Source organism: Asterias amurensis, chromosome 21, assembly GCF_032118995.1.
Source record: "Asterias amurensis chromosome 21, ASM3211899v1".
In the NCBI taxonomy this organism is placed as follows: domain Eukaryota; kingdom Metazoa; phylum Echinodermata; class Asteroidea; order Forcipulatida; family Asteriidae; genus Asterias; species Asterias amurensis.
In genome coordinates, this window is record NC_092668.1 from 374551 (window position 1) to 389565 (window position 15015).

General features: G+C 38.9%; 1 protein-coding gene across 1 annotated transcript; it reads right to left on the bottom strand.

The window, feature by feature from the left end:
* Nucleotides 1-5846: 5846 nt before the first annotated feature.
* On the bottom strand, nt 5847-13542 carry LOC139953278 (tachykinin-like peptides receptor 86C). The gene is made up of 4 exons (XM_071952756.1): nt 12087-13542; nt 10091-10241; nt 7836-8032; nt 5847-7155 (listed from the first exon to the last, which is right to left on the bottom strand). Exons 1-4 carry the CDS (start codon nt 12656-12658, stop codon nt 6915-6917), a joined length of 1161 nt encoding a protein of 386 aa, XP_071808857.1. The 5' UTR covers nt 12659-13542; the 3' UTR covers nt 5847-6914.
* Between the last annotated feature and the right edge of the window lie 1473 nt (nt 13543-15015).

Consider the following 15015-nt stretch of genomic DNA (forward strand, 5'->3'; position numbering starts at 1 on the left):
ACAAAATTGCATAAATGGATTTTTACATTGTTTTTCTCCCTCATATGATAGGGGCTAACCTACGGCACCAAAAGAAACTAATTTCCTGTTTCAAAACGCAAGAGCAATGAACGTGCTAGATGCCCAGTTTCATCAGATGGGAAACCAAAGAAATGCCTCACGATAGACAGAGCCTTTCATTTGCTTACAGCGCCCTCAGCGTTTGACTAGTCTCGGTTCGTGTCGATTTCAGTTTATGGGTAAGAGGGAACGCACTTCAAACTCTTACAAGTAATTGAAATGACAAGATCTAACTTGAGAATTGCTCTTGTTAACATTGCCTCGAGGAAAACTACACACCATTCTGTTTACTGGGCCGGGCTACTCTCAGTAGTAGCGGCGTATGACGTCACAATCGCGAGGTCATTACGGTAATACTGCGCGTACAATCAATCCGAACGCGTTTGGCGTTTTGACCAATCACGAGCCAAGAAAGGGCACGCAACAAAGACCCAGGCATCGCGCTTGAACGTAGGCGTAAAACCAATGGCATTATTACGTCACAATACAAACGTCTTCAGAAATGTATGGTGAAAAATATCAAATGGGTTTCTAAGCGACTTCAAAAAGCTTGCATTGTCTTATGGATTATTAATTATCAGTGCATAGTTTCTCACACAAAAATGACAACTTCAACACAAGAAGGAAGCATGAAAAGCTCCGGTTACAATACAAGCAGGAACGGGAAGAAACAAGGTAATACAATCATAATAAATCAGTATTGTGTAAACGTTTACGTTATGTATCTTGAAGTTTAAACAAGACGTAATCAAAGTAGGTGCTTTGTACGCTTTATACGTTCAAAACAGGGTAAGCATTTGGGCCTATGCAAAATAAATTTCCATTCGGCCAAACATTTAAGATTTTACATGAAAACTAAGCTTTTTGAATTTGAGTTTCATTTGCGTGAACCAAAAACGTTACGAGAAAAAAAAATCATGAAAACGTAGCAGGCCTAATGATTTATCGAAGCCCGCATAATGATGTAGAGTCTGTGTACTAGCGCAAGCCCACATTCCTATGAACTAGTACGTGTCTCTTTAACCAAGGACTAAGGTCACTTTAAGGTGAGTACTCTCATTGAGCTTAATTTGGAAACAGGTTGATTTGCATTCGGATTCATTTACTTCCGCCACTTGGTTTACAATGTCTTCAGCTACGAGGGAAAGAGGAACCAATCCAGGAACATTTCATCCTCGTTCCATCCTCATTGCATCCAGCGAGCACTGAGTAGATGACCAATCATGAGCTGACCTGGGAATGAGGATGTGCTCATTAGAATATTCTACCTCAGTGAAGCCAAGATTGACTCGGTTTAATTTATGTGAGATTTGAGTTAACTCAGGCCGCGTATTATCAACTTTGAATTTTAATATTTATTATGCTTTTTCGTTTTCCTTCTTTTCTTATTTACGTTTTGGTTAAACAGTTTCTATTTGGTTTAAAACAACAGACATAAAGGTATTTCTAAGCCTGAAAGACCATACTTCTGCAGTCAATTTTAAGTTATTTATTGGAGAGCAAATGCTCAAAGTAAAAAAAAACAACAAAAAAAACCGGTTAATCCCCTTGGTATTAAAAGCATTACATGGATATCTTAATCATGGAAAATCCCACACTAACACATTCTAGAGTATTTCAAGTACGATTAATAGCCTACAAACAACTCAACACACTACTCCAAAACATCTGAAAAGCACTCACATCGACATGTAGAGTGTTTGACACGTACCAAAGTAATTTACCTAGCGAACATTGACACTATGTTGATCGATGTGTTTTCAATATTATTCTCACAATCTGACAATTTAACAGAAATGAATTGATAAGATGTATGTACTTTCTAACCCGCACCTGTCGTTATCAAAACCTTTTAAAAGATACTTTCGGGTTTGAGTTGCCTTCTGAAAATCCACTTTCTTAAACAATTTTTTTTTATTGTTACTCTTCAACATGATTTCATTGCAAAACTGTCATGTTTTCGTACTCTGTAAAATAATATTTATATGGTGTGTTTTTTTCGTTATTTGAGTTATTAATCTAAAAATCGTTCTGCTCTGGGGAATAAAAATAGTCTGAAACGAGTGGTGGTCGATCGGTCTGGGCCAATCCAGGGACTTGATTTACTAGATACATTGGTTTGGGATGCATGAGTATATAAGACTGTCTACAGTCAGTTTGAATGCCAAGCATCATGGCATTATTTAAAACACCATTGACCCAGTTCTAAATAACCCATTCTACATCCAGCGCTCTCATCAGCTGTTTTAACATAGTCTCATGTAAGCATAGAACTCCAATGTGAAGGGTTCTAAATAACACTTCATCAATCCACTTCGCTTATAAGCATGTTCTATCATGATGTCTGAGAAACATATATAGAACTCAAATGACCCATTTCTAAACGACCCACACCAAATTGGCAGCCGTTATGCTCGAAAGAGGCGGCAGCTGTGTAACGCGGCTCACTGTTTTTGAAACACTATAGAGGGAGTTGCTTCAAAGCGCAATCTTGTATAAACCCTCTGAATTGTTATTGTGCATTCTTGTTGCATACAATCAAACATTATGTAACCATTGCGTTAACATTCCATGAAACCATTGTATTATACTATGGTTTACCTTTAGCTTTATGGTCCTCTCGTATGAAAGACAGCAGTAAAATGGCAACCGGAAGCCTCAACACATTCTTTGGCACAGTTTGTATGGTTCTCTTCCTTGCTTTAGCATGGATAACTGGGCCATAGATACTCCGACTATATCCAGTTTATGTGAGGCTTGACAAAGTTAACTCACAAACGATGTACTCTATTTATTTGTGTATAGAATAATTTATTCATTCTGTTATTTCTACATTATAGCGGATTTACAGATACATTACAATGGCTAACACCGGCAAAAAATATTACACTCGGGACACCATCTTCGAATACAAGGCATCAGTTATACCACGTGACTTCCTACAGCCAATCCGATTAGAAAACTTCCCACCAGTCCGTCGAGCAATCAAAGTCGACTGGGATCGACAGACTAAACTGCTCGATCGGGCTTCCGATCTCTGTGAAAGAATGACAACGACAAAGCGCGACTTCTACAGTCGGCCAGCCGACCAGCCCAATCACACTGCAAGTTCAAAAAGTAAAATGTATGGTTCCCGTTTATAGTGAATGTTAAAGTTTTACCATTAAAAAAATAAATAAAGCACTGTCCGCTCTTGTCGACGCCTCATGTGGGCGCCCTTGCCAACAAATTGCCGACCATAAAGTAGTACAAAGACGTTTCACTGAAAATATAAAAAGGGAGAGCCATTAATTGTGAAACATAACCAGATCCGTACATTGACAAAGACGTGATAATGGACCACGTTTTCCCTTTGGTCAAGTGGTTGCTGGACGCCATTTTTCGGTTAAAATGCAACTATTAAATCAAATGCACATTATTTTCTTGCACCATGTAGTCGCCCATGCGTTTGTTTCAAACAAACGGCATACTATGGCCGTGTCCGAAACGACGACTTCGGCTACAGCTACGTCTAGATCAGCGCGTCTACCAGTGTTGAAGAATGGCAGACGCGCGCGATCTAGCCGTAGCTGTAGCCAAAGTCGCCGTTTCGGACACGGCCTATTATAATCTCAAGGTGTTACATGCGCCCTCTAAAACACAGCTCTAAACATAACTTGGTAAGCCTGCCCTCTATTGATCGATATCGTGCAACCATATATTTTCGTTCCGGTTTTGCTGCCTGACATTTTTGAATGTATGAAAAGTGTTTTAATTTAGATCAGTGATAATGCATTGTATTGCCCCGTTAGCAATTATGGTATCTCCAACTATCTATATCAACATCAATTATTAATGACATTGGTACAACTTCGTAGTCAAGGTAAATTGAAGGGTTTACTTGCAGTCATCAACTTTAAAGTCGAGTAACACAGTTTGAACTTTAAAAATGTGCAAAGTTTTAAAACGCAATACCAAAATAAAACCTGCGATATCATTTTGTGTTTACAGCACTATGTAGTTCTACTTGTTTGTGACCATTTGTATACAACTTTTTTGTAAGATAACTGTACGGTAAATTTGGATACTTGCAACCAGACTGCTTGCAACTAATAGTCCCTGCAAGTTTTGCGAGTGATCTAACAATTTTTGGGTGAAATTGGGCTTTAATCTAAACAATTTATTGGGAAGCATTATCGTGCTCCTGAGAATAACGGCGGGATACGTGCGAGATTTGCATGCTATTCCCAATTATGGCTTATTGATGTCAGTGGCAACAACTTGATATAATTTAGTACAGCCTCAGACACAAATTGATGTAATTCCCAAAAAAAGAATATAATCATATTCAAACAATTGGCGCCTCTTTCAACAAGCTGCAATGAACACTCTCAGCTTTGATTAATACAATAATACAATAATATCTTATATAGATTACAATAATTAAAATATATATGTACAAACCGCAACATGGCGTCTATTTAGACGTAGTGTGGAAATATATAAATACCTGCAGTTAGGTTTATAATGAGTTGAAAGTTGGTATACCATACATAGACTCTGAGAATTAACATTGGTCGTTTGGTTGTACCCACTTAATCTAAGTGAACAGTATTTAAGTTTTTTTTTTTAATAGATGTTCAGCAATGAAATCTTGTCGATATAGTGTTATTCCGCATTGAGGCAGAAATGGTTCATAAAGTGGGCTTAGCACATAACACTATGAGAGATAACACCTGGAATGTCAGGTGTGACAAAACATTTCCCCAAGAACAACGGATTCACTTCGCAAGTCTGCTGCCACCAAGTGTCCACGCAAGTCTTCAATTTGTAGTCCAATCCTGTCATAATAATCTTTGACTTCGCATCCATTCACACGTGTACACACATTGCACTTTTGAGATTTAATACATACAGTCATTATGCACACGCGGCATGGTGACAAACTACGTCACTTTGAAGCAGACCAATCATAACGCAGAAATTGAAAGTTTACTACGTCACTGCAATGTTATCCACTGGTATCACTGGCCATGTGAGGCCATCAATATGATAAAGACAGACACCAATCTAGTTACAATACTAGCCTGAACATTTTGACGTCACACTCTGGGGCTCTTGAACACACCAGCTCACATTTGCATCCATTCACACGGATATTTGTACTTAATAGCGGTGCGTCCGATAAGCTTCCCCGGGTCGACGCGGGTATCGGGTCGACCCGAGTACCGGGTCTCCCCTGGACGTGATTGTCGTGGTTCACCCAGGTAAGACCCAAGTAACCTGCTCGTGGAACTAAGACACAGTGTAATTAAAAAAACTTAGCTGTTATTTTCTTTATGCCACAATCTCCCCAGATTGCCTCTAAGGTTGGGGCGACCAAAACCAAACCAGCCATTGGGGGACAAGACATGGGTGGCATTGATGGTGACAAGGTTGTCCCAATCTGCATTGGTATATGCCGAGGTGAGACCAGGGCAAGTTTATCGAACGCACCACTACGAACTTATCGCACTCATACAGCAGCACACCATCACAACATTACCTGAAGTCAGTAAGCTCACGCATCAGATGTTTGAAAGTACAAGAGCAAGCTGGCAAACTACATCACATTGGACCAATCATAACACATGGAACGCTTACGTCACTGCAATGGAACCATTGGGCATGTTAGACAAATCCCTGTCTTTATTGTTGCGGATAAATACGGGACAAGTCTAGTATATAATGAGGAGACTAACCGTAGATGGCAGCAGAGACTGTTCAACATTTTTGTCTAAATAATACTGAACTTGCGCGATTGAACTTGCGCGATTAAGATGAATTAACTTGGGTGCTATCAGTTTGCTGACCGTGGACCGGGACCACGTTTTGGTGTGGTGCTCATTAGCAAACCCATGCCCGAACTTTATACGCGAAAACGGACAGTTAAGCAGTTCGTGACGCATAGGTTCATCACTTGAAAAAAAAAAGTAATGTAAAGATAATGATGTTATATAGGATTTGAAAGATTGCATGGTGAGGTATCAATATATATTTGGTTTGCGGTAACACCATGTGTGTGTTTCTACTTGCCAGGTAGAGTTGTTCTTAGAGAACTGTTTGTCTTTATTCTACTACAGCGGAGTAGATAATCGGAGATGGGGAGACTTCTCAGTTCTGAAAAAAACTGTCCTGCTTTTAACTATTACCCGGGCGGATTGTATAGAATTAGGCTGGGACTATACTACTTTAGCTTATGATCGTGATTTACTGTACTACCGCGGAGTCAGTTCTTGGGTTGGTCTCAACTAGCCTGCTCTAGTCATCGTCAGGAGACTAATAATATTGCATTGTAAAAAAAGTATCACGAAATCCTCACCACTGATCCCAAATGAAAATAAATACACATACTCTTACATATTTACACACAATGCCACAGTATGGCTATAGGGACAAGCCCTACATGTAGTCCCGTATCAGCTTTAACATAAAACATTTGAAGTTTAACGGTTACATTTAGGACCAGCCGTCGATTTCACCAAACTCTTCCTAACGTAGGATTAATCTTAGGACTTAGGACGGGTTCAGATCCGTATCCAAATACGTGACGCATTGAACTCCTCCATAGGACGGGTTACTCGTCCTAACTCGAGTTAGGATTTATTCTAGCGTTTCGTGAAATCGGCCGGATACATAATGGTACAATAATAGTGGTACATAAACTCATTTTAAGGGATCCTTGCATGACAATTCCATGAAATTGACATCACACACCCAAACGGGGGTCCTTTTAACGATTTAAACCAACATGTATATACATCGGTTGTAATGCTACGCCAGGTTAAATAATGCTATAAGCGATTACTCACGCAGGATTAGTCTTGAATTCAAGACTAAAATATATCTTCCGATGAATCCACGACACTAATCCCAATGAGGCTAGTTCGACACAAGATGGCGGGCTTGCCATTAGGCACTTGTCGATGCATGCCTGTTGTGGAGGCTGTCATGAGAGAGTTAGCATTACTGGTTGTAGACGTCAGGGGAGTACGACGGTCAATACCTTTGTTGTCTCTCTGTTTCTTGCTCCCTGGGATCAGGCAATGAAAGACTCGCTTGAAACCAGCTCGAAACCTGTAAGACAAAAACAAATATTTAAAGGTTAAATACAAAGGTTAAATCCTGAAAAGAAAATGTCCGCTGTTTGTCGAAAATCTGAAGTCTAACTTCGATGCTTGTGGGTATATGAGATATAGCAATTACCCAATAGGTTTCTCGTGTGGTTTGTTATTTCATATTACATTGTGTTTTCATGCGTTAACTTTCTAGTGAATATTCAATCTCATTACCACAAAATGTACGACTATTATTGACCATCAGAAAAGCCGAAATTAAAGCAATCAATGCCAATTACCAAACCAAAATATGGTCTTTGGTTAGAATTATCATAGACCGAAATGAAACAACGCCCTTCGCGACCATTCCCCCAAAGCAATGGTTAACAACCGGAAATATGGTACCTGGTTAATACCAACGGACCCCCCTCCCCTCCACCCCTCGCCTCTGTTCCCGTTACTCATGGTAATGTCATGATGTAAACAGTGCGTTTTCTTGAAGCAGATCTCGTCCCACAGTATCAATGGAAAAGGAAAGTCCTCACCCGGCAGAAGAAAAAAAAAATAGTAATTGAACTCGGCATAAACACTTCCAAATCCCTTTCCCTCGGAGAAAGATACAAATTAGAAGATCCAAGACCAGGGGGTCGAGGAAAAGAACTGTGGGGTTTTCTGATAATGACGTCATCGTTTGTTTACCTATCATTGAGCCAGCAGTATATAAATGGGTTATACATGGAGCTGCTCATAGCTAGAGTCCAGATAGTAGAGTAGATGTGAACTGCATAAGATTGCGTGTAAACCTCCTCATGAAGGTAGCCAAGGAACTGGTAAACATGCAATGGGAACCAGCATATGGCAAAGACTGCAATCACCACTATGATCATTTTGACGACCTGTAATACAAAGAAAATATTATAATTATAACAGATGATCAAATATGTGCACTCAACATAAAAAATAGCAACATACGGAAATATAGGAAGGAATATTTAGGAAGGAATGTGGAAAGGAACTTCAAAATTGGATGATATTGTTAGCTAGGCTCATGGTAGAATGTTTTAAATAATAGAAATTCAAAGAAAGTATAGTTAAAACATTCAACTTTAGTTTAACATCATCGTTGTGTTTATGGTTTGTTTTCTGAATGTTCGGACGAAGCCTTTCAAACGACGACTGTATATTTCACCAATCAATCTTCGAAACAACTGATTCCGTCGACTGACCAAAGTAAAACGAAACTTTAGATACCTCTTACTCAATGTTTGATTGCATAAAACAGATATGCAGTAACATACATTAAGTATTATAATTGATTTCAGTGACAAAAATCCAAAACGGAAAAATTGTCTGGAATTTCAATCCGAGTCACCTTAACCACATTCCTGTCACACTCTAACAGATGTTACATTTCAATTTGTCAAATCCTTCCTTAAATTACATTTGCTGTAACTCATCAAAACTATGGAAAGCCTTGCAGTCCACCTGTCATTTTTGACAAATTAGAAGGGACAAGTATTTGACAGGCGTGTTTAGTGCCCACTGGCTCCGATCGACTAAACATAAGACTTCTTACTGGAATATTGGTCGTGTTGCTATAACCAGTACTCTAGAATTTCAGCCGATATAGTTATAATTATGTTTTATCTCTCTGTAGGTATGGCTGGACTGTTAATGGACACTATTGTGATTCATTGGCTGTACATCTAAGATTTAAACAAAGAACATGATGGAGAGGTAAAAAAACGAGAAAGTTACAATAATTTGAAACTCGCTTATGCTATTCAGAATTAGTCCATTGATGAACAAAACAATCCTCATAAGCAATAGTTCCGTCTGATCAAGTCGAGGATATAGATTATAAAGATCACCTTTGATCGCTTCTTCTTATTTCAAGGCTAACAATATAAATCAGCCCGGACAACATTAGGTATCGAACTTAGTTTTGGGATCGAGTTTATAATATTGCCGTGGTTTTTACACAGTGGTATCACGGCTCGGGGGGGGGGGGGGTTGCGTTTCGAGTTAATTATTACAGACTATTTGTAATACCTTTCTCCGATGATTTTCGAAAAGATTTGCGAAAAGCCTGCTACATCATCAGTACGTCATTTGTAAAAGCTTCGTTTTGTATAGGCGCTTTGTTGCTACATGTGTGTATAACAAAGAAACATACCGCAGGCGTCATGGCAACGTGACGCAATTTTGGACGAACGTCATCAATAGCTAATTATGACAACTTTAGAAGCACGCGAATATCAAAAAATACATTCAATACTTAATTTATGGGCCACGTTTTTTAAGTTCGTAGTATCATTTTATTTATACAAGTGGTTTGGTTTCTTATTATTAAAATTTTTCAGAGAGAAAGGAACTGATAAAACGAAATAAAAGCAAAATCATTTGCTTGGTAGGGGGTCTATAACCTCAAACAGTTTAATCCGTCGCCGCGCCCGAGTAGATTGTTAATCATAAATGTCACACAACTCACCAAATATTGTTCATGACTAACCAGCTGACTTTGTTTTCCCCTTCCTGAATCATTTGAAACAATGAAGTCTCCAACACACCGAATCCGGGCATTCAGCGCAGCATCGTATTAAATTGACTCACATTACTTCCCAATTAACTAAAAACTCATTCAATCTAAGTTACATATTTCTCTCCATTTCTTTTCCCACCTCCCCGTAGCTACTTTATCTTAACCTGAGCTGACAGCGGCGAGACCCTTTTTTAAGGTTTCTCTCTCAGACCCCTAGAGTTTGTTCTTATTAGTCCCGGTCCTTCCGTATCCTTTACCCAACCCCCTTAGATTAACATCCGCTTCGCCTGTAGCTTGCAACTCTTGTCATCCACAGTGGTGTATTTCGTCAAAGTACACTGCCACCTACTGCCACCTACGCTACCCTTCTCTTCATTTCCACTCAACGTCTTAATTGTCTTCCTTTTCTTACCTTACGTTTCGCCTTGAGCTGGCGTGCTCTGTTTGGTATGTACTCTCCCAGTACATCACCTCGCCAAAGCTTGACACCGATGACTGTATAGCAACCTGCTAAGACGGTTAGAGGAAGGCAGTACAGTACAGCAAAAGACGCCACGTTGTATCTATACAACAACCAAATTAAAAATGATATAGAAATCAATACACTGGTTAGACAGATTACTGCAAGGCACTGGCGTCGACAATATTGGTAATTGTCAAAGACCAATGTTCTCACTTGGTGTATCCCAACATTTGAACAGTTGGACAAATCTCTGAACAGTTGGATTCAAACGGTCGTCAAAGTTTCAAGATAATATTAATGAAAGAATGCCTAAAAAGGGCTTCAGGTCTAATTATTTTGTTATTTGAATGAGAAATGACCTCTCTAAAAATCTACGTTACTTCAGAGGGAGCCGTTTCTCACAATGTTGTATACTTTCAAAAGCTCCCCGTTGCTAGTTACCAAGGAAGTTTGAATGCTAACACATTTTTTTTTATATTACCACTTGTGTCCAATGGCTATAATAATTGTACTTCGGGGACAATTTAACAGTGTTTGACCCTAACCATCAATCGTCAACAAAAATATTCACATTCGGTTTATAATTTTAGCATGATAAAAAGAAACTGCAAAATATCACGACCTTTAGTGTGGAGCTGGCTTCAAACTGCAAAAACCTGACAAAACTAATTGCATTTTGTATTCTGTTAACCTTTAGCTGTGAGTTCCGTTCCTTTTTTATTGATTAAAAATACCTCGAAGAAAAAATGTCACCATGAAAAGGTTGCAATTCCTGACCCGGTTTCCAGGAATTATTGGCAGTGAAAACCTTCTCTTAAAGACTGAGGAAGACAAAGAGTAAAATGAATCGCAGAGATCGTCTTCACTCTTTCAAATACACGCTGATCAAGTGTCCAATTAATGTGCCCCATACGATGGTGGGCTGTCAACAAGAACACGGTCAACAAGAACACGGTCAACAAGAACACGGTCAACAAGAACACGGTCAACAAGACTATAGACTGACTTTATATTTACCATGGCGCTGTACATTGCAAGCAAATACTGACTACTGACGGATTGCTATTCGTAAATAACCACTAAACCGACAGGAAGTGTTCTGGCCAGCTGAAATGAAGTGCAGTTTCTGTCAAATAAGACTTAACTTCAACCCAGCTAGTTTTGATGGTATCAATCTCCATTACAAAACAATTAGTCTAAACTAACTGCTAACTTTACGATCAATAGTTAAACGGAACGTATACCTTTGCACTGTTTATAACCATTCGACTCTGTTATCCCTACATATTTTTTGTATACAAGAAAGCTATACCTGAAAACACTTCATTTCAAAAGGTGGAAGTGTTTTTTGAGATATCGCCGGAAATCTGGATTCAGTGGCTGTGTCAATGCATTAAGAATGAGCCGTAATGTATTGGAATACACAACCTGAGAAACGTTTCTGGCAGTACCGTTCCTCAGATTCAAAATTTTAGTGAAAAAATTGACATAGCTTTCTATATAGAAATATTACTTTCAAATGAAATCGTTCTCTAAATGTCGTTATACTATAAAATCGAAAGCTGGTGTAACGACCTAGCCTACTTCTAACCAAGTCGGTTTTCATTGCCGGGAAATTTGAAGAGTGATACCAATGGTATTTTTGTCCCTTTAAGATTTATCTTAGGTCATGTATGAATTAAATAAGCGATTTCAACTGGATACAGCTGACTATGGTTGTTGCTATAGCAACAACTTATTGTTGAAGATTCGTCATTTTCAGCACTCTAGCCATATCGACTACGGCAGCCGTAAGTTCAGACAAAGCCGTAACGCGACCAGCCAGTTAAGGAGCTCACTTGACATCAAACTAAGGATGTTTTAAATAGTAGAAACACTTTTTGATGTGTTATATTTCTTTACAAAAAATCGCATATTTCCTTCAAAACAGTAAACAAAAACTTACGTGAAGTCGATGCGTCTGTAGATACCATCTGGCCACTTGATGAAACATTGATTTTTGATGACTCCATCATTGTACATGAACGTCAGCACCGTAGAGTAAACCAATAGAGGGCTAGCGAAGATGGACGACCCTCCCCATATAAAGATAATCATACACACGATGTAGCTCTTGGAAAGCCTTGGTAGGAGCGGGTGAACTATAGCCCGGTACCTATCAATAGAAATAGCTACCAGGGAAAGAACACTCGCTGACGTTGAAACTAGTCCAAAGAAACGCACAACTTTACACATACCAATACCCAAAGCCCAGTTCTGTGTTACGATGTAGCTAAACATAAACGGCATGCTAAGGGTGGCGATAAGGGCGTCGGCAACGGCCAAGTTTAATAAGAAGTAGTTGGTAACAGTCCTCATTCTTGGGTTGGTAGCCACGATCCAGATAACAATCAGATTGCCACCAGCCGCTACTGCCATAATGATAGAACAAAACACACTCCATAGTATACGTGATTCCTGGTCCAGATTATGCACAAAGGTAAAGTTTAAGGAGTTAATATCCTTGTAATCAACCATTGTTTCTCTCTGATTGATCAAACGACTATGTCAGAGTTGAGTTCTCTCAGCAATGCAATTGATTCATAGACGCAGGATGAAGGAAGAATCCTCTGGTCTTACTGCAGGAGCTCCGTCTTCAACTAGACTCTAAACACGTTTGCTGAGTGATGGCTAAAGCACTTTCACCAACAGCGGGTTCTTAAACTGCTTTCCAAAGAGACTTGTATCAGCCCTTCAGATCGATCCACTCTAGAAACACGTAGTCCCAAAACTTGCAAACTATTAATGACAACTCTTTCATAAGTTGCTGTTCTAGTTATTCGCGAATGTATCAAATATCACATTGAAGGTACCACGTGGTATTGATGACGTCTTCAAATCACGCGCACTAACTTGAGCGTTGCTAATGAAGCCTCAACAAGTGGATTAAATCAGCTCTCCTCGTTTTTCTCTTTTTTTTCACCAAAGGTGAACGGATAATGTCAACGACCAAACAGTCTCCTCCCCAAGGAGCTGGTTACTAATCCTTAGAGAGGGAGCGAGAAAGATAAAGCAAATCCTAGTCTAGTGTTTGCGTCTACACGTTTTTCCAATAAACCAATCTATCCAGGGTATATCTACATCGCTTCGCGTCTCTCGTATTATCAAAATGCCAACGTTCCTATCCAGTTTCAACCCAACGGTATTCTCTTTATGGTGTGATCTATGTCATAGTAATAATATATTTCTTAAATATTTTAGTTCTCATAACGTCTCTTTTGACTATGCTCTTAATTTTTAAATTTTTCTTGTGTATAAATTTTCTCCTCTGTTTTTAAAAATTTTATATAAAAATGTAAATCTGTATTTTAATTCAGTCTCTGGACTGCGACAAGCAGATGTTTTTTACAATAAACCAGTAATAATAATAATAATAATAAAAAAATATGTTTCAAGCTTTAAATGATTTAAGTGATACAGTCACAAATTCACAAATTCCGGGTTAAATTCAGTTACAAACACTACACACTGGCACTTACTACGGTACCGAAGCAATTTCGTATTCTATCGAGGTGGTATTTAGAATAATGTACAAACGACGTGTCTCTCAACGGAGTTGTTGCATTCAGCATAAGGCGGAGTGATATTTACACAGTAAGCGCCTGTGCACTTCACTTGGTTCTATATTCAACATGGTTGAGACTTGGGAGAGTCGAGGGGAGTCTGAAGAGGTTTGCACCGTTGCACCATCCAAGGTCTGTCACCCTCCGTCCTGAAGCAAACTACCCCAGAGGTTTCAGAAGCTATGACCTAAAACAAACAACACAGGAGCCATAATAATCAAAGTGGATGACGATGAAAGCATGATTTACTTGACTTTAATTTCTAGTTAAGGAAGAATGTTTTTTTCTATTTCAATATTTGAAACCCCTCTGTTCAATGACCCAAAACCACTTAACTACCTTTTATAGTTTCAAAGATACGTACTCGATAAGTTAAATTGTATACTCAACATTTCAGTCAAAGAAATAGTCTTGTTCCAGGTATCATAACAACATAAAAAGTGCTGAAAGTATTTTAACAATAACAATTTTTGTGTGGATTATATACCTTCATAAACTCATTAATGCAACGGGGAGAGCAACAGAAGTCAACATTAATGACTCCTTTAAGAGAGGTGAATTTACGCCCAAAATGTCATCTTCATTTTCATACTCTGAGAGCGAAACTTTCACTGTCTTATCCGATTTGTGTCAGTTTCACTCTTTTGAGAGTGAAAGTCAATCTGTGTCACTCTTTTTGAATGAAATTTGAATAAATTTAAAACTTAACAGAGTTGAAAGTACCTGTTCTTGTTTCACTCTAAAGTAGTTGCCCGCCATATGGCTCTTTGCAAGAGTGGAACGGCGGACAAAACGAGTGATTTTTTTGTTTTACATTGAGAGAGTATTGAAGTAGAGTTCAAAACAATGTTGAACGTTTGTCAACAACACATCCTAAGATCACAAATCTAAACTTTCACTGACTTGTCAGTTTTTATTGTGTCTCGTTTTGATTAAAGGTATTTAGCACTCACAAAACAAATTGACCAACCACATTTTGGTCGTTGTCGCTTTTGAAATTATATCAAAAATCCTTGAGTGATATTAATTTGAGCGATAAATCAGCCCAGATGTTTATGGGCATCACGCTGTTGTCAGCTTACAGACTGGGGGTAAATATCCATCATTGATCCAACCTCTTTATACATCAAAATGCATAAAGTGCCGCCAGCAGACTCGCCAAAGCTGGCCGCCCTCATGGCCGCCCTCATGGCCGCACTGACCCTATTTGATCGTGACAGTGCTCGCTGATGTGTCATTAGAAACTAGCCTAAGCTCATATTTTCAATTACT